A 22,440-nucleotide genomic window follows, 5' to 3' on the forward strand; every position below is an offset into this window, starting at 1 on the left:
GTAGGCAGTAAACATTTACCTTTACTGCAGCAGTACCAAATTGCTCCCATCCTTTCGCGGTTCGCTTGAAACAGAGGACAGCCCTGGGACAGCCCGCGACAAATTTGCCAAACCAGCGGCTTTCCAATTGGAAGACAAGTTAGGCATATCACGCTGCATGTTTCATGTCATTACCAGTACCGATTGACCTGACCAAGGTAGAACAGCCCAAATCGACGCTCGGGTGCCCCATCCTCGACGGGTTCCTTCGCGGAGGCTTCGCGTGCGGAACCGTCACCGAGCTCACCGGTAAACAAGCGTAAATGCATAGCGCATCGGGTTCATCGCCGCTGATGACCTCGCGCTCGTGCAGGCGAGGCTTCTGCGGGCAAGACGCAGTTGGTGCTGCAGAGCCTCCTCACCGTTCAGCTGCCAGAAGAGGAGGGCGGGCTCGCCGGCAAGGCCGTGTGAGAAGGGATTTGACTTCTTGCGAATGCCGGGGAAACGCCCGGCCACGGCCGGGGAGCAGGGTGCTGTGTCGTGCGCAGCAGCATTTGCTCCTCCGCACCGGTGAACAGTGCTCCCAAACGCTCATGCCCCTTGTAACAACTCTGAACACGCACGACCAAACCGCAGCTACTTCTACACGGAGGGAAAGCCGCCTGTGGACCGGCTCAAGTCCATTCTAGAGAACCGCTTCCCGCAGTGAGTGCCGGCGTGGGGAGTGTGGTGCACTTGGCTCACAGCCGCGGCACCTGTGTCAGGTGCACGGGGGCCCCGCCTCGCCTGACCGCATTTGACGCCGCTGGGATGTTGCCCGTAACAGACCCGTCGTCACCGTCTGAGCATATTGCTGCCATGTCGACCCCAAACGTGTCAACCCCAAACCGTGTTCACCCCAATCGGCGTAGGAGCATATCCCTCCCACAGTCCGCTTGCAACCCAGTTGCCCTCTCTCCCCTATTCACCCTCCCGCCCGCGCGCCGCTCACAGCCGACGTGACGTGTGTCTGGACAATGTGCTCGTCGAGAGCCGCGCCATCTCCACCCCCGAAGCGCTGCAGCTGTCGGTTCGGGTGCTGGAGGGCATGTTGGAGAAGAGCAACGCCGGTGGTGCGGGCGGCGCCGGCGGCAGCAACACAGGCACGGTCAGCCGGGCTCGGGGCGCCGGTGGCGGCCACAGGACAGCTGAGCTCAGCAGCAGACCGGTGCGTGGGAATGCAAGATGCAACTGGAGGCGCGGGATGGAGTACCGACGTACCTTGATGTTGTGCGCCACAGCGCCGCTCGCCTGCCTGTCCTGAGCCCGCTCACGCACTTGCCCGCTTCTTGGCGTTCGCCCCAAATGAAGTGTGCGCACTGAAACGCATTGCGCTTCATGCATGTTTTACTCGCGGCTCAGATCCGGCTGGTTGTGATTGACTCAGTGGCGCACGTCTTCCGGGACGCGGGCGCGGAGGAGGCCGGCGGTGGCGGTGGGCACGACCAGCCGCAGGTGTGTGTGGGGGGGGGGCGGGGGGGGGTGTGTGGGTTCTGTGCAAACTGAGGACTGAGGGTCAAAGCAAGTGCAATTGTTTGGGGAGGGGGCTATGGGCAGTGTGTGTTAGATGCATGCGTGTGGCACTGGCGATCTCACGGTTGCACGTCTGCCGATCGCCGACTGCTCTTGCTGCCTCTCCTACTGCTGCAGGTGCAGCAGTGGCACCGCCGCGCCACACTGCTGTTCACGCTCGCAGCCGCGCTCAAGGTAAAGAGCTGTCTTTGTTGAGTAGCGTGCCGCCTGCTGCCGCGCCTAGGCAGTGCTGCCACTTGTTGGCTTCCGTGGGTCTGCGGCGCGCCCACATCACCTTGCCGGGGCCTCGCAGCCATGCCGCCCCACCTCTGGACGCCCCTGCCACTCCTCGCGCACCTCAACACGCCACCACCACCGCCTCCATGTACGGACCAGGACCACAACACGTATCCCAACTGCCAAATGCCAACATCCCAACTGCCAACCTCTCTCCCCACCTTATCCTTCCTCCCCATCCATGCAGCGGCTGGCTGACCGCTACGGGCTGGCCGTGCTGCTGACCAACCAGATCATGGACGACATCAACCACGACACTGGCGCGGTGGAGATGGTGGGTGGGTGGCAAAATGGCGGGTGGGGTGGGGGGTGGGTGAAGCCGGAGCAGCCGCAGCAGCAGGGTGGGGGAGAGCGGGAGGCAATGGAGGAGGTATCATGTCGCCACGATGACGCGAGCCATGGGGAGCAACGGTGCTATGCTATGGGGCATGTACCCTGGCATAGGCATCGTGGCGTGCCTTGGGATCCGTGCGCAGCCCACCTACCATGACTATTGACCACCATACCAAACCAATAGTCAACTGGGGCCGCGCCTTAAACACGCCTCTAAACCCCCACGCCCCTGACCCCTGGCCCCTGTGCCATGTGCCCAAGCGCACAGGGTCTGCCTAGCACGCTGCGCCTGCACCAGCCCGGCTCCCGCGCCGCGCCGCTGGTCAGCTCCGGCCGCCGCGTGCTGCCGGCCCTGGGCCTGGCCTGGGCCAACTGCGTCAACACGCGCCTGTTCGCGGCCCGGCACGAGGGCTGGGGCGGCGGCGTCATTCGCAGCCTGCAGGTAGGGCTGTGCAATGAGGCAGGGGAGGGGCGTGCGAGCGTGCAGGGGAGGGGCGTGTGTCTCCTTGTGGCACGCGGTGGTGACAAGGTGAGGGCAGGGGGGCTTGTGGGTGATTAGGGGCTTCAAAGGGGCGTATACATGCGCGCGCGTGCTGGAGCCGGGCAGTGTGTCGTGTGGGCGTGGTGCGGACCATGCATTCGATAGGAGCGGTGTGAACGACTTGGTCGCGGCTGCTGTGCTCCTCATTCAGGTGGTGTTTGCGCCGCACCTGCCGCACTCCTACTGCTGCTTCCGCCTCGATGTGGACGGCGTGTGGGGCGTGGATGACGAAGAAGACCGGCAGCAGCCGCAGCCGCAGCAGCCGCCGCTGCAGCAGCAGCCGCTGCAGCCGCAGCTGCAGGCACAACAAGAGCTGCAGCCGCCGCAGCATCGACAGCAGCATCCCGCGGGGCAGGTGGCGGGCTGCGCGGGAGCCGGCAGCCAGGTCGGGTTGTGTGGGGGCGCGGCGGTATGGCAAGGCGGGTGAGGGCAGACGCCTCGTTGATGCAACACACAAGGCTTCCAAGTTGGCGCGCTATCTAGCAGTTTATTAGCACATGACCAGTTTGCTGGCATTGGTAATGCTGGGCTTCGCCTAGAAGGGGGCGGCATCAGCCAACCTCATGGATTGCAGGTTGATCTGGGTTTTAGGGGTCGGCGGCCTGCTCGTGCCTGCCTGCGCGCGGGCACGCGGCGGCGGACAGGAGGGTGGGAAATTGCCTGGATTGCCGGAACCTCTGGTCATACATTTGACGGCCGGCCTTGGGGATCTTTGGGAATAGAATACCATAACCCCACCCCCACGCCCCACCCCACACTTCTGGGATTTTTTGGGCTCGGGGCCTCACATACCCCCCCTCTCCAACAAGCTAGGGCGTGGGGTTGGGGGTTGGGGGGGGGGGGCTTCGCCGCTTAAGTAAGCGAGTCGGCCCCGCGGTGGCTCCCGCTAGCCTTCGGAATCCCAGGGCGCTAGCTCCAGCTGGCACGAGCCTCAGGTGGGACGACCCTTTCGCTCGTGAGCTGCGTCAGCAGGTCCCTGTTGTATTTTAGACCGTGTATGTAACCTTCGCCTCAGACCTAGCTCCTCGAGCTGCTCGAGCTATGCACACCGCCACGCTATGATGTGACGGGTGCTACTTGGTTGGACGCGGACACGGGTGCGGATCAATCGTGAGCGAGATAGAGCGAGATAGAGAGGCTGTGCAGCTCGAAACAGAGGAACGCTGTCACGATTTGGCCCCTGCCGCTCCATCCAGTACCCGCCGTGTCGCGACCGTTGAACACTTCTCTGCCCTGTGCACTGACCCGCTCCGACCCGCTAGCTCCCGACTCACTCGAGCCGCGTAATTAACGTCCCCCACATTTAGCTACTGCTGCTGCACTCTTTGACCACATCCACATCTTTGGTTGGTGGGTTGGAGAAGGACGCCGGCTCCGCCGCAGCAAGCAAAGTGTTGTTGGATGTCTCACACAATGACAGACCGCGTTTGCGAGAACATCAAAGCGCCCAGCGACACATTCTGCAACCTGTTATGAACAGTGGAGATCACAATATGGATGGCGTTAGCACAGGCGTGCGCGCTGGGAGACCAGCCGAGGAACGGTATGCGACGCTCGTAAAGGTAGGTTCCGCAAGAAGCGCTTGCGTTGTGCTTGATGGAGACTGGAGCTATGCATACTAAATTGCATATGCATGCTAATACATGCACGCAAAACATCTTGACCGCTGGGCCACGGGCTGGTTCCATTCCACGGAACTCACTCTGTCTTGGCCACCAAAGACGCAGCAGCGGTTGCGGACACCGAAGGCATAAGCTGGCACAAGAATTCACAGTACTTCTACGAGGGAAAGTATGACTACTGAGAGCTGCAAGCGATTGTCGCACGGGCCTAGTTTGAACGAGCCGCTTATCATAAAGGTCGCTAGTCACCACCGGAGCGAGAAGTTAGGTACATAGGGCTTGATACATTACATCAATGTCATTGAATAGACCTGAAACGAACGCGCTTGCTTGACGCTGCTGGCTCAGGGGATGGCGGGAGGCAACAGCTTTCTGCGGCTCTTTGCCGTGGCCGCCCTTTGTCTCGGCATAACAGTGGCGGGAGGCAACAGCTTTCTGCGGCTCTTTGCCGTGGCCGCCCTTTGTCTCGGCATAACAGTGGATGGCAAATATGGTGCGGTGACCATAGATTATCGCCTTGGCTCAGGTACGGATATGACAGTTCGCTTGCAATTGTGCGCGCAACGACGCGGTCGCGGGCACACTCTGACGCGAGCTTCACCTCTTGGCTACTTCGGGCGCAGCGCTGACACACAGCTCCAAATCCAGTGTCGCCCCGAAGCGACGGTTGCAGGGTAGGTCCGGGGGTAGGACTGCCTTACGTTTCGTGGGTTTCGAGCCGGTTACGGAAATCCCCCCCCGAAATCTCCTCTCCACGCTCCTCAAACCCTTTCCCCTCCCACGCACTATGCGCTGACGCCCCCAGACGGCGGCTGTGCCTTCGGCGGCCTTCGCGGCGTCCTGGCCAGCTCTGGCCCCTTCGGTGGTTTACGCAGCTGCACCTACTGTGTGTTCGACGCGGGCGCCTGCGCGGTGGCGTGCAACAACTGCGCGGGCATCAACACCAACTCGAGCAGCGTGCAGCTCAGCCTGCTGGGATGCCAGGCCGGCCCGCTCACCATCGTGGTGGACGCATCCGGACAGCTCGCGTGCCAGGAACCAGGTAGGGGACTGGTGCTGTGCAGTCAACGGGTAGCTGCTTCTCATGCAAGGCCGAATTGTGGGTGCTAATCGCTTGGGCTGCTGGCGACGTGCCAAAGCCCTCGCCCCACACCCGCACCTTGCGACGCTTACCCTGTGCACCCTTCGCGTTCTTCCCCTCCTCCCCGCTTGCCTCTGCAGCACCTGCCTTGCCCTTCCCACCCAGCGCGCCCAGCCCGCCTGGGCCGGAGGGCGGGCTTACTGGCAGCGTTATTGTGTGGCACTCACTCGATGAAAATCGCACCAGCCCACTGCCTGTCACCTATACGGCTGTGTTTGACACGGGCAACAACAGCACCCTTACTTCGCAGTTCAGCCTGGGCGCGCTGCAGCGGGGCGCGGACGTGGTTACAGGCGACATGGTGCGTGTGTGTATGCGTGTGTCCACATGTGTGTTTGTGCGTCAAAGCGAAACGCGTGCGCACCCGCCAGTGCAAGGGCGTGTGTGTGGGAGGTATATGTGACACAGATGTTTCCCGTTTCTGTTTATAAAACAGGTGACGTTTAAGGTCAAGGCGCCCGGCACGGGCCGGCGCCGCGGCCTGCGCAGTGACGCGTTTGTGCTTGATTGCGACCCCGACTCGGGTCTGTGCCTGGACACTGACACGGCCGTGCTCAACGGCACCAGCACCGGCGCCAAGGGTGAGCTGCTAGCGCGTTGATGTCGTGGGCGCTGGTGTTGGGCTGAGAGGTGCAACACAGCTGTAAGGGCAGGGGGTGTAAGCCAGCGATTGTCATTGCCCGGGAGGCTTCGACTTATGCATTGGAGGTGGTTTGAATGCCGGCTGCCCCTGTGCGTCTGAGACACAGACTTCGTGATCAACGGCAAGCCGGTCAACGTCACCTCCATCATCATGCTGGCGACCGTGTGTGGCACACAGCCGCTGATGAGCGTGTCGGTGGGTGTGCGGGCGAGTAGGCGGCCACGGCGGCTGCGGCAGAGAGACCGGGGCCCTAGGGAGGTAGGGAAAACGCATGCCACGTGGCTGGCAATGACCGCATGTGCCATGCGGGCGTTACGTGGCGTGCGCATTTTTAGCCACTCCTCCAGCACGTCTCCCACCCGGCATGTACAACAAGCAGCCTCTGTCAGTGGCATAGCCCTAAATTCCCACGCCACTCCTGCTCATTCTTAAGTGGACAGATTTATATCGCTCTGCCCTGTGCGTACACACACGCAGGCCCTGCGCTCCACGCTGTTCAACCCGGCCAGCGGCGCGCCCACCCGCGCCACCATGCAGGAGTACTACGACACCTGCTCGTACGGCAAGCTCAACTACCTCGCCACCAACAACCTAATCACAACCGTCAACCTGCCTTGCTCGTAAGCGATGGTGTAGCATGGGGAACCCCGGTGGCCGGAGCGGTGCATGCGCGACCCCTGTGTCGCGGGGAGTGGCCGAATGGGCACAGCCATGCACGCCCATCCGAGCTGCCGTACTGGTCAGTTACCAGGAGGCGGATTATCTGTGCTTAGGTGGCATGACGCACGCACGTGAACCAGAGCAAACCCGTGCGGCGCGCCAGATATCTTCCTTTCAACTTCCGGCTTTCGACGCGCCCTCCTGTTCCTCCTTCACCTCATCCGCCTCCCCTCTCCTTCCACACTCATCCCCCTACCCGCTGCAGGGCGCTCTACCAGACCACGGCCAGCGGCACCCAGGTCTTCTATGACTCAGTCAACAAGTGCGGCGACCCGGAGCGCATGGGCTGGGTGCGCGACGCAGTGGTGCAGGCGCAGCAGGTGCGTGCGCGGCAGCTTGGCGTTGTCGCGTTAAGAGGGCGGGCCGCCGGGAAAAAAGGAAAGGAGAGAGGAAGTGGAGGCCATGCGCATGCCTGCCTGATTGACCGGTGGGTTGGCTGGATCCGAGCGGCAGTGCCTCACTCCCGCCCGCCGCCTCCCTGCCCCATATCATCGCAGAACCTGGGTCTGTCCGACATCTCCTTTTACAAGCGCCGCACGTTAATCCTGCCCAAGCGCAAGGCCTGCGCCTGGGCGGGGACTGCCTCTGTGGGCTGTGACACCAACTGCATCACAATGATAAACCAGCTCAACTCCTACGTGAGTAATCTGGGGCGCGTGCACTCCGAGCCCAGAACTCGAAGTCCCTGAAACCGCGCGCCGCCCACACCAACCGGCCTGTGCGTCGCCTATGCTCGGCCAACAACCCAACCCGCAACCCAACCCGTCGGCCTGGAACCCGTATCCTTGTGTGCCCACCGGTCCGCCCTAAACTCCCGCCTCCCCCTCTGCAGCTGGATGTGTCGTCCACCTTCCACGAGCTCGGTCACAACATTGGCCTGCAGCACGCCAACAGCTGGAACAGCGCCACAGGCGACATCAACGAGTACGGCGACTTCACCGACCCCATGGGCACCGCCTGGCCCGCAAACGACCCCTACCAGAACAAGTCATTCATCTGCAGCGCCGCGCCCACAGTGCGCCGGGCGAAGCGGGGGCCGGGGAGTGGGGACGGGGCGTGGGGCGTGGCGCGCAGTGTAGGGTGGGGGCTTGTCAGTGCCATGTGAAAGCCTTACCCGGGGGCATGTGCCCGAGCTCGACGGGTCCCCCCATCCCTTGGTTAATTGGTAATAATTTCAGCTACCCGACCCTTGGTGCTCGTGTTTATAGTGCAAATTAAGCTCCTCTCGACATTACAAGAAGGGGCAGTGCGAGCAACAATGGTGGAAGTAACCTCCCTTCCTCACACCAGCCCTCCCCCTCATCCGCCTCCATGCACAGGCCTTCAAGGCCGGCTGGGCCACGCCCTCCTACAATTTCTCAATCGCCGGCGGCGGCCTGGTCCCCGGCTCGCCACGCACGCTGGCGGTGCCGTCCATGCACCTCACCGACCAGAACTTTGTCTATTTCAACATCTCCACCCTGGCCCCCTTCCCCGTCACCTGGCCCGCCGGCGCTCCCGGCCTGCCCAAAACCAACCAGTTGTTCGTGAGCTATCGTGTGCGCCAGACCGGAGTCACCGGCTACGACTCGGGCCTGCCCAACGACCAGAACCGCAGGGTGAGGCCGGCCTGGGGCGCGGGTGGCAGGGGCTTGGGCGTGGGCTGCGTGAGGACTGAGCAATGGCGCGGCTGAGGGATGGTGCGGCTCCTAAGGCGATGGAACACGGACAATCGTGGGGTTCAGCAGTGCCGTGCCGGGAACCTGCATAGTCCGGATGCCTACACCACCTCACTCCGTGTCTGTTCATGTCACAGGTCTGGATTCATTCCTACAACGCCACCTACCGCCTGCCGCCGCGCGCCGACCCCGACGCCCTAGACATGGGCCCCGCGTTGGTGGCGGTGCTGGCACCCTCTGCCCCCGCCGCCGCGGGCTCCATGCGCACCGCCCGCTCCTTCAGGTGAGTGCACGCATGCGCTGCCGGGGCTACACTGCGTCCCATTGGATAAGTCCAGTCACGCAAGCTGGGTCGCTGGATTTCAACAGCTGTACCCGCCTCTGGCATCCCCGCCCGTTGTCAGTCGCGGCAAAGCCGCCTCGAAACACCCCCTTCGCCCTCACCCAACCCGACCTGATCACTAGCCTAGCTAATCACCACCTTGTGCCAACGAACCCAGGGTCAACTACGGCTCCATTGCGGGCTCCACCTCGCCTGTCAATGGCCTCAACATCACCACGCTGTCAGTCAACGCCACACACGCCGTCATCACCGTCTGTTACTTCCGCGCCCTCAACGAAGACGGTGCCGAGAACGGCTGCGCCAACGGCTTTGATGACGACTGCGATGGTCTGGTGGACGACGCGGATCCCGACTGCGCCTCCGGAGTGGTGCGTTCGCCACCGCCGCCACCACCCCCCTCGCCTCCCTCCCCCCCGCCCCCACCCAAGTCGCCGTCGCCGCCCAAGCCCCCGTCGCCCCGCCCTCCGCGCAAGCCGCGCAAGTCGCCCCCGCCCCTGCCGCCCCCACCCAAGTCGCCCCCGCCGCCCCCGCCCAAGTCGCCGTCGCCGCCCCCGCCCAAGTCGCCACCGCCGCCCCCACCCAAGTCGCCCCCGCCGCCCCCGCCCAAGTCGCCGTCGCCGCCCCCGCCCAAGTCGCCCCCGCCGCCCAAGCCCCCTTCGCCCAGCCCGCCCCCGCCGCCCCCGCCCAAGTCGCCCCCGCCCCTGCCGCCCCCGCCAAAGTCGCCCCCGCCAAAGCCCCCTTCGCCCAAGCCGCCGCGCAAGCCGCGCAAGTCACCCCCGCCCCTGCCGCCCCCGCCCAAGTCGCCGTCGCCGCCCCCGCCAAAGCCCCCTTCGCCCAAGCCGCCGCGCAAGCCGCGCAAGTCACCCCCGCCCCTGCCGCCCCCGCCCAAGTCGCCGTCGCCGCCCCCGCCCAAGTCGCCGTCGCCGCCCCCGCCCAAGTCGCCGTCGCCGCCCCCGCCCAAGTCGCCGTCGCCGCCCCCGCCCAAGTCGCCGTCGCCGCCCCCGCCCAAGTCGCCGTCGCCGCCCCCGCCCAAGTCGCCGTCGCCGCCCCCGCCCAAGTCGCCGTCGCCGCCCCCGCCCAAGTCGCCGTCGCCGCCCCCGCCCAAGTCGCCCCCGCCGCCCCCGCCCAAGTCACCCCCGCCCCTGCCGCCCCCGCCCAAGTCACCCCCGCCGCCCCCGCCCAAGCCCCCTTCGCCCAAGCCGCCGCGCAGGCCGCGCAAGTCGCCCCCGCCCCTGCCGCCCCCGCCCAAGTCGCCACCGCCGCTGAAGTGGCCGTCGCCGCCCAAGCCCCCTTCACCCCGCCCGCCGCGTAAGCCGCGCGCGCCACCGCCGAAGATGCGGTAAGCAGTTGGGCGTGAGCTGCTGGTGGATGGCAAGGAAGAGGAGGGGCGTCAGACGCTCGCTGCCAAAGCTCCGTCTGCGCGATCCGTGGCACAGCTGAGGCAATCAGGGGAGGTGGCCAGGAGGGCGTGTACGCGCCGGCAGCAGAGGAGCCGGTTGAAGAGACTGGGGTGCATTACTTGGGACGGGTATGTGCACCCCTGAGGGTCCCGGCAACCAGTCATAAAGCCCCAGTAGGCGCCGATTTGTAGCACGGTGGCGTGTCCTGTGCACCCATGCTTTATTATGCATTATGATGGATGACGCCTTAGCCTTTGCATTGCTGTGTGTGTGAGCACTGAAAGCCAAAGCTTGTTTCCGGAGAGTGGTCACGCACCTTCATGGCAGGAGGGGTTAGACAAAAATGCTTGTGCAAAGCCGTGCACAAAAGGAAGTAGTAACGCCGCCATTGCCGGCCATAGCCATAGCTAATAGACGCAATACAGCTCACATGTCGATTGCACATTGTGGCAGAGTCTGTGCACTGGTGGTGTAGGCGGGGGGGGCGTATGCATGCACGCACATGCACGCGCATTCAGGGCTTGCCAGCCTGTTGAGTCAAGTTGAGTTGCATTAGCGGTTTCGTTCCCGTTCTTGAACCCAAATGGAGCAGGCAGCGGAAGGTGCCTGAGCTAGAAGCAGTTTAGCGTTTGTGTTGTATGTGGAGCGGGCGGTTGTGGACGCCGGCACGGTCATTGAAGTGCGGGGACACGCGAACGCTGAGCGCGGTGGTTACGGTGTTGGGCGACCTACTGGAGATCTAGTTCGTGCCTGAGACGTGCGAAAAGAGTGCACAGGCAAGGCCGGGTGACATGTGCACGAAACAGGGGGAGCAGGGCGCAGGCAGCGGCGATAAGCAATGAGGCGTGAAGGTGCGCACGCCTATGCGGAGGTGCGTGTGCAGGGGTGCAAAGTGCAGTGACAACGGATGTGAGGAGGCGCTGGTGCTACGCTGGGCGGCCTGGCGCCTGGTGGCTAGTACAGCAAGTGTGTGATGGAGGAGAGCCCTGAGCGCCCTGGCTCGTGAACTGCGTCAGCAGGTCCCTCTTGTAACCAATGCAATCTGAGCGCCCCCCGGATGAAAGGGAGAAAAGGGGAGGCAGCCATGGGAGGCAGCCCTGAGACTCCCTGAGATGGGCATACGCTTGCTGGCGATAAAGAGGGCAACACCAGGGCGCTTTCGCGTCTTGAACCCGAGCCTATTACCGGACAGTATTGAGGAGCTTGACAAGATATGCAGCTTGGCAATTTGCGGTCGTGGTTGGAGTGGGTCATGGACGCGCTCAGTCGAAGTGTCGGGGCCGAAGGTGGACGCGGTCCGCGATTCTGGTTCGCATCCCTCAAATGGAATGGTTCCATGCTTGTCTTGCAACATCAACGGATACCACTTGAGCAGTAGTGTCAAACGCATAAGCCATGGCCCCACGCCCCCACGTTCTGGCGAGCGCCCTGATTCCTGAATCCAAACTGCCGCCTCACTTTTGCAAACGCCGTTTGCGAACATGCATTCATCTTTATCATAAACACAGTAAGATGCATTACTGAAGCATTGCGATCGCATAGAAGCATCTGCACTTGATCGACAGACGGTGGATTCGTCGACAGACGGCACCTCCCCCTACTGGTGCTCGTAAGATCGGTTTTCAACAGTGCGAAGCTATGCCAAGAATGCACATCTAGAAGACAGCAAATGCGGGCGTCCAGTTGCTGCTGCGGGAGCGAGAAGCGCAGGCGCGATGGTCCTCATGCTCGGTCTTTCAGCTGCTTGTGGTGGATGCCCATCACAATCTGTGGACTTCTAGCTTTGCTTCCACCCATTAACGCAGCCGTCGACGAGCGGTGGCTAGTTGGTAAGAAGGTTATCGGTCATGCAGGGGTCGGGAGGCCACCTATGCGGGCCGCGGCGGCCCGACGCTTGAGCAGCCACCATTCGTATTGGATGGTATGCCGATGCTGTATTGCGGCAGCGGTCGTCGCCAGTTGTTAGCTGGTCGTTGTGCAAGCGACTTGCCCCGTGCCAGCCCAGCCTCCGTCCCCACCCCGCGCCCACGACGTCGCCTTTACCGTATGTGCGCTACGGCTTAACTCAAGCTTCCTCGAGTCAGGTCTTTGCCCAGTACTTAGCAGCGTAACCCGCAAAGCATCGTGTGTGTGAAAGAATTCATGGGGCTTCGAACCCGCCTGTCATGGACCCGTACAGGCACGGTTACGGTCCAGCAAGGCCGTGCGGGACGCACCGTCTGGTTGCAGACAGTCAACGTAACGCAAGCAGCGCTGTGGGTGCTGGACCTGTCGTTGATTGGGGAAACCCACTTCTCCACGGGTGAGTCTAGACCTTCTCCTGTCCCCCCTGTATTCGTGCGTTGTCCTGCAGCAGAACATGTGACCTCTTGCACTCTTGCCGGCCCCTTCCTGGCCCTTCCCGCGATCCACCCCACTCCAGGGTCCCATAACTGCAATGCCACTACACGCTACGCTTACACACACACACGCGTACACACACATGCATGCACACAGGTGAGGACGTGGCGGTCCATGGGCTATGCGATGCAACCCGCTACATAGTGGTCGTGGACAGCTACGTCGCCAAGACCTACACACTGTCCGCCGACCCCCTCCACTCCTGGACGGGGTCACTGCAAGGCGTGAGTGTGGCGCGACCCACATCGCCACCGCCACCGTCGCCATCCCCCCCGCCGCCCGTGGTGTTTCCCGGTGACGGCGGCGAAGATGACGTCGCAGCGCTACGCAGGTCGCCCCCGCCGCTGGTGGACCGGGGGAGGCGCAAGTCGCCGCCGCTGCTGCCTCCCGCACCCCCCTCGCCGTCACCGCCCAGCCCGCCATCGCCGCCGCCCAGGCCCCCGCCGCCGCGCCGGCGGTCCAAGATGCCGCCGCCGCCACAAAACCATCCGCGATCGTCAACACCGCCGGCGCCCTCTCCACCACCGCCCTCGCCTCGCCCGCCGCGGCCTCCGCCGCGGCCGCGACCCCAGCCTCCTTCGCAGCACCCTCCCTCTCCGTCCCCGCCCTTGCCCTCGGCGCCCTCTCCTTCGCCCCCGGCACCGCCCCCGGCGCCTTCGGATGCCACTCGCTTCAGCCTACTGGCGGTGGTGGTGTCGCTGTGTGGGCGCCAGCCCGCAGTCCGGCCCGACACGCTGCAGGGATACCTGCTGGGACCGGCACGCACCACGCTGCAGGTGCGGGGGTGCGGGGGCTGCACGGCGGCGTGGTTGTTTAGCCGAGTGCAATGGTCGGCTGCCTGGCCGGCTTAACGAATGGTAACGTGGGAGGTGAAGGTATAGGAGCCGCACCCCGCGACTGGCTCTGCCAAACGGTCTCCTCGCTGGTTGGGTCCCACCGCACTGCCGCTCTGCTAAGTACCGCACTGCCCTCATACTGCCGCAGTCCTACACGACCGCTGTCAGCAACGGCATGGGCTACCTGGACCCGTCGGCTGTGGCGGTGGCGCCCGGCGTGGTTGACGTGCCCTGCTCTGGCTTCAGCTCAGGGGGGCCTTGGGGCACTGGCAGCTGCGGCCCGCTAGATCAGCAGGGCTGGTCGGAATACGTCGTGGCGGCGGTGGCGGCGCGCTGGGGGCTGCCAACGGGGAAGTACGGCCGGTTGATGCTGGTGCTGCCGCCCGGCAATGCCTGCGGCGTGGTGTCGTGGGGCACCCAGGTACGGGCTCCTGTAGGGCCCTGGTAGGGCTGTGGTCGGGCGCGGGCTGGGCATCATTCTTGGACTGTTGGGAGCGTTATTGCCCTAGATGAGGACTGGATGATCCGCAGCATCATGACTTGGCTGTGTGGCGCTGTGGGATGAATGCAGAGCTGCGCGCCCGACTTCATCGGTTGGCCGCTCAGCCGCTGCTACGTCATATGGACCGCGGTGAGTGGGGCAGGCGGCGCTTGGGACAGGGGTGGATGTTGAGAGCGGGAAGGGCGGGTTGACAATGCATGGCAACTCGGTGTTTTTGTCACACCTGCACAAACTCGACGTGTGTGTTGCCGCCGCAGACCGGGAACTTTTGGCCGTACTGGAACGTCATGCACGAGGTGCGGTGTGACGGGGCTCGTGTGATCCCACCGTTGCCTGCGTCCATGTCTGCTGCAGCAGCTGCTTTCACAGCTTCAGCTGCCGCGGCTCCCTAACCCGGCGCTTGCACGGCTGCACGCTGCCCGCCCGTGTGTCCCTCGCTCCGTCTGCAGATGCTGCACAACAAGGGTCTGTTCCACAGCATTCGCGACAACTCCACCGACCCCTACGGCGACGGCTCCTGCATCATGGTGAGAGCACAAAAGCACATTCCGCACGCATATGCTCTGCGACCGTGATAGCAGCATAGCGCACGTCAGCCTCTTGCCTAACACCTTTCAAGCGGCTCTCCACTCCACTCCCAGGAGGTTGCCCCCCAGCAAACTGAGATGCCCTCCAAAGCCTCATGGCGACGGCGTCCAGCCTCCCCTGGCCCGGACGGCACAACTCCCATCGCCGCTCCACTGTCGCGCCCGCCAGCCCTCCGATCGCTCCTCTCTTCTCCAACACACCACATACAGGGCTCAGGCTACAACACCTGTCTCAACGTGGCTCAGATGGCGCGACTGAACTGGGCCACCCCCCTAGCCACCCTGGGCACGCCCGCCCTGCCCGCCAACGCCTGGCAACGCTACAGCCTGCCGGCACACAACAGGCTCCTAGCCAACCACATCCGCATCAACCCAGGCTGGCTGGCGCCGTCGCCCCTGGCTGACCCCAACGCGGGCGCGTTGTTCGTGAGCTACCGCGTGCGGTCGCCGTCGGGGTGCGACACGGGCCTGGACGACCGCTTCCACGGGCGCGTGCAGCTGCACAGCTACATAGACACGCTGCCGCTGGGCTCGCCCTGGCGCGGAAACGTCACTGTGCTGGTGGTGAGCGTGCGTACGTGTATGCGTGCGCGTTGTGTTTTGTTTGTGCGTGTAACATGCGTGTCTTGTGTGTGTATGTGTGTGGCTGTGAAGACTGCAGAGCTGTGTGTAGGTGGCCAGGGCTGTTGATGGTCGCTGGGCAGGAATCAGGGTGCTGCCCCTGACGGCTCCTCACCACCAATGCGCGCATGTGGGCTGCCGGGCCGTGCGCAGGCGAATGTGGGCCCGCGCCAGCTCTGGCCGCCGGCTGGCCGCCGCAACCTGGGTCCCTCGAGTCTGCAGCTGGCGCTGCGAGTGGTTTCCAGGAGCCCGCTCACAGACGCCGTGCCGCGTGTGACGTTGGAGTTGTGCAGGTGTGTCGGGGCGCCGGGTTGGGCACGGTTGAAGGAGCTTGGGTGAATTGTTGACGAGGGGGGCCTGGTATGACCTCCCACTTTGCTGCTTGTCCCCCATGGTTGGTTCTGCACAGGTACACGCGGGTCACGGAGTGCGTGTAAGCACATGTGGCTGTCACCGTTGACGAGCAGCTAGGTTGGCATGCAGCGGGAGGCGGCGCCAGATAGCGGGCCTTTCAAAGGTGTCATACTATACATGGAGAATTTCTACTTAAAGGCACTTGCACTTCAATGCACTGGCACTTCAACGAACTTGCACTACAACGCACTTGCACTTCAGCACTTTTGCGCTCTTGCTACTTCTACTCGGGAACCCTTGCTTAGTGGCTGGAGAGTTACTGTACATACCGGTAAGCGAGCATACGCAGCACATACCGTGACCAGTCCCGATACCGTGTCACTGCTTTCTGATGCGTGCAAGAACGGCAGCAGCACATGGAATGAGTGTGGGCAAACGGTGGCGGGGGACACTCTCGAAGATACCCCTCAAACATTTGTATGAATGGGATACCTTATGAATAGCGTTGTACTTGATGCATGAAGTTACACTCAGTAGCTTGCGCGGCGCCAGCGTACTGTGATGCAGTTGGCCCGCGGCAAGTAGCACACGGCGTGCCGGGAAGATTTTAGGCATGAAGATATTCAGGGTCCCAGTGCACGGGGTACTGGTTACCGACGACCTGCTTACTGGACCGGATGTTGGTATATCAGTAATCGGAGGCAGCGCGTGTAGTGATTGCGTGCTGGAGTTGGGGTTGACAACTTGACATGTAGGTCGCTTAGTCCGGGCAAGTGCCAGTCATTGCTCTGGTGCGTTTCGTTCAGTGGGATAACGGAGTGTGACGGCTTAATTGCGCAGTAAATGCCTTCGTCCGGATGACAGGCTGCAATATTAAGTTGTAGGCGGGTTCTTGCTGCTGGCGTGTGCCTTGACAACAGGCGATACGGAACGCGTGGTGGCACAGCTTGAGGCGGTTTGTGGGGCGCTGGCATTAAACAGAGCTTCTGCCTTTGTGGCAAGGCGCCCGAGTGAGTGCACGTCAAGGTGCAGATAGGTATGAGACAACCAGCCACGTGGCCACCCGGCACTCGGCACTAAGCATAAAGGCGCACACGCCATGAATGAAGGGAGCCACGTGCTCACTGTAACGTTGGATGGGCTACAGCACGCGTTGGGGTCAGGCAGGGCGTGTATGGGCGAAGCGAGGGCAGGCGGGTGTTGCGCCACTATGAACAGGCGTCACTAGTGGCGTGACGTGGAGATAGATGTTGGTCATTCATGCATTCGTGTGTGGTGGGTGTGGCATCCGCCCTTCGTCGATAGCTTTTACGTATGGGCGTCTCAGACCCTGCAAAATTGAGCAATCCAGCGCATCCTGGCCTCTGGCTGTCATGCTATCGACTGGACAGCACCTTTAAGGTTAACACACCCCGCCCCGTGACCCCGCCCGCACGGGCCAGCAAGCGGCGCCAGTTAACACACCCCGCGTGTTTCGTAGTCACAGAGAGCCGACCCCTGTCCCTCTCACTCTAAGGTGGGCCGTCTTGAGAATTGGTCCACAATGAGAGATGCAAAGCGTCTGTGTTTACACAGGAAGCCCACCACGTTCAGGCCCTGCCTGCTGACTTGTCGCCTGAAACAGCTGGACCGGGTCAAGCATCTTCGCAGGATCTATCCCAGCGTCCCCTGGTCTAGCCATAGTTATCGGGTGCTTTCTGATCCTGGTTGCAAGACACAGCACTGCAACACAGTGACACCTTCACCTACCTTCCCCGCAAGTCTCGCAGCAAACCCTCGCGCTCTCCACTCTCCGTTGCACTCCTCTCTCGACTTCTGCACCCTCGACTGCACTCTGCAGCCTCTCACTGACAGACCGGCTCGCGGCTCCGCAGGTGGCGTCCATGACTCTCGCCACATGGGCCTGCCACGTTCTGCTAGTCCCAGGCCAGCCGAATGTTGCCTAGTTACGGTATGGGTATTGAAACCCGACTAGCCACCCGAGGAGCATTAGCGCGGACCTCTCGGCAAGCCTGACAACGTGCTCCGCACCTTGCAAGGTCCGAGCGACGCTGTCCTACGCCCGTACATCGCCTGCCAATTACCGCAGGCGGATTACCAAGCCCATCACTCCTACCCGCGTTCATCACCTGACACCACGCACCGCCGCACGCAGCCATACAACACACCCTTACACAAGGCTAGGTGTCCTTTGACCAACGAACACAATTTACGACTTGACCTCGCCATCGAAGCCGCTCCAGCCAGCCAGCTTGAAGACGTAGTAGTACGACTTTTTCTCCAGCTTGCTGCACCAGTTCCAGGCGCTGGTCAGGCGGCCGTCAATGCAGCTGCCGGCGTCGAAGAAGTTGTCTGCGCCAGAGCCGTCAAATGCGTGGCGGCAGAAGTCCACCAGGATGGACTTGCGGCACTGCTCCACACCGCCTGTGGCCCAGCAACAGCAGGATCACTCAGTGCCCCAATCATGTGGTGGGCGTGCGCTCCAATCGCTTCGGTTTGCTGGTGCTGGGTCACAGGTGACAGTGCGTGTAGCTATGCCCGCATGCGTGTGTCGGAAGCCCCTGCCGTGGTCCGCGTGCCCTCCCCTGCGGCGCTGCCCCAGCGCTGCGGCACCCACCAAACGTGCCGTCGATGTAGGCGCGCAGGTTGGGGTCGCGGTACAGCTTGGGCAGCTCCTCCAGCACCGCCACCACCGGGTTCAGGATGCGTGGCACCTGCAAATAGATACAGTCTGATCATAGCTGTCTGCGCTCGTGGCACTGCGTCAGGCATCGTGCGGTGATCACCGTGGTCCTGCGTTGGCCACCACCATTGTGGCCATGGGCCCCGGTCCTCCTCCTTCGTTGTGGGTTTGGAACACATGCCCTGCCATGTCCCATAGACGCAACACCCACCTGCGTGTACTTGTCGATGAACATGAGCGCGTTGGGCACGTTGTGGTCGCCCAGGTGCACCACCGAGGACCCCACCCACGACCCAATGCGCTGCTGCACCCTGCACGCCCAAAGACAAAAGGATACGCATGGCCGTTAGCACTGCAAGCAGTGAATGCAGAAGCACCGCTGCACCGCTGCAGACCACGCCATACTGCGGGCCGGACCCCTGCTGCACAGTTTGCCGCGGCCAACTTTGCACAGCCGCCGCACCTGCCCAGGATTTGCTGCATGGCACGGCCGACCGAGGGCGCCGACTGCACGCGATTGAGGCCCTGGCCCGTGTCGCACAGCCGGTAGTTGTTGCCCTCGCGCAGCATGTCCGTCTCCGCTAGGTACCACAGCTTGAACATCTCGGTGCTGATCTCGCGCCACAGCGACAACGACTGCAGGGGTTGCGCGGCGGGCCGTGAAGAATGTGAGGGGAGATTGCTGGGAGCGGGTAAAGAACCTCAGGGGTCCCAACCTTGCTTTGGCCTAATTGCCTCCGCCTATAGCCCATGCCGTAGGCACTTCTAAGCGGACGCCAAGCCTGTCGTTTCGCATGTCAGCACATTACTTCCCAGCTGTCATAGGCGGGGACAAACCCCGGTTCAAACACTCAAGTGCAGTGTCGGATGCCCCGCGCACCTGCAGCACGTAGTGGTACTGCCGCTCATGGTTGTGCGTGAGACGCGCGCCGTCGCGACCGCCCTGGATGGCCAGCGAGTAGCCAGGCTCGTGCGTGTCGGCCTTGAAGTAGCGGTGGAAGTAGAGGATGAAGCGGTCGATGGGGTCGCCTGTGCCAAGGTGTAGGTGAAGAGTGTGGCGGGCAGAATATCGACAGGGGGTTGCAACATTCAGGAGGAAAAGCAGAGCATCGATACGGGGGTTGCAAACATTGGTGCAGAGAAGTGTAGCGAAGTAGACAGCAGGCGTAGGGGTGCGCGTACCGATGGGCGGGGCAGCGTTTGCGGTGCTGCAAAGTTGCACAACCGCATACCGGGAGTCGGCTGCACCGCCACAGGAAGCGCTGCATACAAGTGAGTTTGCTGAGGCAACTCACGGTTGAAGAGCAGGTAGGAGTTGTTGTCGGACAGGGAGTAGATGCAGGTGAGGATGTCTTCCTCGCTCAGCCGGTTGGAGCGGTACCTGCGGCTCAGCGTCTCGCGCGCCCTCTCCTTGAGCTTGATGTCGCGCTGGATCTCGTGGCGGGGGCGGTCGCCTGGAGGGAAATTGCACAGTAACCCGTTAGTAAGCGTGCACAACAGAAGCGGACAACAGAAACGCACATGCGTTCGCCTGAATTTGGCCGGCCTAGCGCGCCCAGCACCAGAGTTGCCTCACGCACCCATCCACCAAGCCATCCATTCACACACAGCCTCCCCTCATGCTCTCCCAACACCCCGTCTTCACCACCACGCTAGCCCGCCTTCCCTGGGCTCACCCGAGATGATCTCCGCCGTGGCCGTGTGCATCAGCGCGTCGTCCAGCATGGCCAGCCCGCCGCGCTCCTCCAGGAACACGTACACGGTGCGCAGCGTGCGCACGCAGCGGAACTCCAGCAGCTCCTGGATGGCCGGCTCTGAGCTGTCCATCAGCATGTACATCAGCTTGCCGTACTCGCTGCGCATCTTGTCCGGGTTGAGGATCTTGTATCGTCGCCCCAGCTCGAAGATGTCCTGACAAGTCCGCACAGCCGGCACGTGTGGCGGACATGTCAGGCCCTGAGCCGGACGGCTGTAGAAGGCTCCGCCTGCCCACACCAGCCCCATTCTCCAGCGCCTCTCAGTTCCGAAGCGCCAGGCCCGCACACACACCTTAACACGCACTCCTTCTGTTACCCTTCTGACGCACCTGGAAGAACTCGGCGTTGTCGGCGAAGTTGCGGTCCCGAATCAGCTCCTGCCCCTTCTTATAGTCCGCCGCAACCATGAGCCCAGACAGGATGGCGCACAAGTCCTGTGGGTTGAACCGGGAACCCACTTAATGTTCGGCTGGATAAGGGCACGCAGACGAGACACATACGCGCACGCAAGCACAGTTTCATGAGTTCCTCCTCCTTGAAGTCACTGCTGCACGCTCCCATGCTAGCTACGGACCCAGTCAACGTCGTAAAACGCACCTTGATCTGCGCGTGGATGCGCTGGTTTTTGCTCCGCCAGCTCAGGATGTCGACTTTGTCCGTGTACTCGCTCACGTTGAGCGCCGACTCCAGCAGCCGTAGCAACTTGCGCTCGTCGTGTGTGAGGCGCAGCGGGATGTAGCGCGCGCGCTCTGCGAAGCTGGTGCTAGTGCTGGGCTGGCCCGCCGGCTGCGAGCCGATGTTGCCGCGCTCCGGCTCGACAGCCTCCTCGTCCTCCTCTTCCTCCTGCGACGGGGGCGCGCGGGCGTTGCAGCTTTTGGTGAGGCACGGTTTGTAGCACGGACCACACTTTTCAAGACACAAGGGCTTGGCTCAGCCGACCAACATCACTGAGAGACCACCGCAGTGCTAGCCGCCCTCGGCCTGCTCCCTTCCCAGAGTGCCACCCTGCTGAAGCTGTATGATCGGCGCGCTGGCCTCGGCTCCCACCATCCCCCGACTGCCCACCTCCGCCTCCTCTGCGTCGCCCGAAGACCCCGGCTCGTCACGTGCGCGCTTCATCTCCACGTCCGTGTGCAGGTCCGCCTGTGAGGGCCGATATTCATAAGGCCTCCTGAGTCGTGTAGTCGCACAAGGACGCAACCCAGACCCGACCCAGGTCACCCTGGCCGTGTATCCCCAGACCCTATCACCCGGCCAGTTGTGCTCTCCCCTCCCGCGGTGTATCTTCCTGCTGCAGCGCCCTGGAAGCCCCTGTGTGCGCGTAGCCCTACCTGCGCGCTGGAGCGTTTGAGCGTGGCGAGGTCACTCTGCTGCTGCGCGGCGAAGGCGCGCGCCTCTGTGACCGCGTCAACAACCTTCTCACGCAGCGCGTTATACAGCTGCGCCACCTGCTGCAGCTCCCCCGCTGTGCTGCCGGGCTGCTCCAGCAGCTGCCGCAGCGCCTCCTTAAGCTTATCGGCTTCCTGCACGCGTACGACGTGTGCGTGTGCCCGTGAGAACATGCACATGCAAACAACCCTTATGACGTCTATCAAGAGTGGTGCGCTGAGGATGGCGCGCCGCTCTGACACCCAAGGCCGGTCGTGCTGGGGGCTGGGGGCTTCGCGTGCACCGCCGATCACCGCACTCGGCTGCCCAGCTGCGCCCCTGCGAACCCCAGCCTGGGAGCCCACCCGTCTGCACGATGCAGATCAGAGTATGTTTGGACACGGGGCTCCCTTGTGCTGGCTGTGAGGCTCTAACAGCTTTGTTTGACGGGGTCGGTGGCCCCGATGCCCTGGAAGTGGCTCCCATGCCCTTTCATAGTCTGCAGCTAGTCTAAGCCAGGCTGCCTACCTGCAGTAGATCGTTAGCATCTGCCTCCTTCTGTACTGCGTACTCAGCGAGCTGCTCCTGGGCAACACGGAGACGGTTCTGTGCATCCTGCGCTTCAGCCTCCGCCTTAAGACGAGCTACGTGGTCCCTGCGGTTTAGTAAAGCGATTGAACATAAAAGACCGCTGCGAGGGCACCTGGCGTGCTGTGCGGGGCACTGCACCTTACCCAAAATCGGTTCTTGAGACTTACTCGTAGGCTGTCGTCACCCCTGGCTCTGCTCCATTGGTTCCAGGCTGCGCGTTGTCCGCATCCCCATCGGCCGCGTCCAAAACACTTGCTAGCTGGGACATCTGGCCGGTCGACCTCGCCCCGGGCGCGCCGCAGAAGAACTTAAAGGAATTGAAAAGCCTATAGAACATACAGCATATCCACGTTGATAAGGGCAAATGCAAGGGTCCTTTTGAAGAGCAGGAGCGCCGCGCGAAGGCAAAGTCTCTACAGAGGCTACAAAGCAGGCTAAGGTAATTACTTGAGCTATCTAAGTTTTGAATGAATGCAACCTTGTTACCCAATTTTGCTTGAGGCTCTACTCGTG

General features: G+C 62.7%; 4 protein-coding genes across 4 annotated transcripts; 3 read left to right on the top strand and 1 right to left on the bottom strand.

The window, feature by feature from the left end:
• Positions 1–24: 24 nt before the first annotated feature.
• On the top strand, positions 25–3,716 carry CHLRE_06g278151v5 (uncharacterized protein). Its single transcript, XM_043063100.1, has 9 exons — positions 25–288; positions 353–446; positions 616–684; positions 973–1,186; positions 1,381–1,473; positions 1,669–1,725; positions 2,015–2,101; positions 2,429–2,602; positions 2,853–3,716. The coding sequence occupies exons 1-9, from the start codon at positions 165–167 to the stop codon at positions 3,126–3,128; spliced, it is 1,188 nt and encodes a 395-aa protein (XP_042923805.1). The 5' UTR covers positions 25–164; the 3' UTR covers positions 3,129–3,716.
• Positions 3,717–4,354: 638 nt separating this feature from the next.
• Positions 4,355–11,272, top strand: CHLRE_06g278152v5 (uncharacterized protein). The gene is made up of 13 exons (XM_043063101.1): positions 4,355–4,849; positions 4,947–4,997; positions 5,129–5,365; positions 5,545–5,765; positions 5,901–6,045; positions 6,214–6,302; positions 6,585–6,727; positions 7,033–7,147; positions 7,325–7,465; positions 7,660–7,842; positions 8,147–8,425; positions 8,623–8,768; positions 8,986–11,272. Exons 1-13 carry the CDS (start codon positions 4,675–4,677, stop codon positions 10,169–10,171), a joined length of 3,111 nt encoding a protein of 1,036 aa, XP_042923806.1. The 5' UTR covers positions 4,355–4,674; the 3' UTR covers positions 10,172–11,272.
• Positions 11,273–11,374: 102 nt separating this feature from the next.
• CHLRE_06g278153v5 (uncharacterized protein) lies at positions 11,375–16,936 on the top strand. Its single transcript, XM_043063102.1, has 10 exons — positions 11,375–12,057; positions 12,408–12,530; positions 12,725–13,404; positions 13,613–13,885; positions 14,036–14,095; positions 14,224–14,262; positions 14,416–14,493; positions 14,764–15,117; positions 15,328–15,467; positions 15,584–16,936. Exons 1-10 carry the CDS (start codon positions 11,982–11,984, stop codon positions 15,609–15,611), a joined length of 1,851 nt encoding a protein of 616 aa, XP_042923807.1. The 5' UTR covers positions 11,375–11,981; the 3' UTR covers positions 15,612–16,936.
• A 147-nt stretch (positions 16,937–17,083) lies between these two features.
• Positions 17,084–22,374, bottom strand: CHLRE_06g278154v5 (uncharacterized protein). The gene is made up of 13 exons (XM_001697965.2): positions 22,095–22,374; positions 21,865–21,991; positions 21,300–21,491; positions 21,034–21,111; positions 20,566–20,811; positions 20,298–20,402; positions 19,888–20,122; positions 19,507–19,665; positions 19,092–19,240; positions 18,675–18,847; positions 18,423–18,522; positions 18,146–18,242; positions 17,084–17,952 (listed from the first exon to the last, which is right to left on the bottom strand). Exons 1-13 carry the CDS (start codon positions 22,193–22,195, stop codon positions 17,738–17,740), a joined length of 1,977 nt encoding a protein of 658 aa, XP_001698017.1. The 5' UTR covers positions 22,196–22,374; the 3' UTR covers positions 17,084–17,737.
• Positions 22,375–22,440: the final 66 nt, after the last annotated feature.

Source organism: Chlamydomonas reinhardtii, chromosome 6 (genome assembly GCF_000002595.2).
Source record: "Chlamydomonas reinhardtii strain CC-503 cw92 mt+ chromosome 6, whole genome shotgun sequence".
NCBI lineage: Eukaryota > Viridiplantae > Chlorophyta > Chlorophyceae > Chlamydomonadales > Chlamydomonadaceae > Chlamydomonas > Chlamydomonas reinhardtii.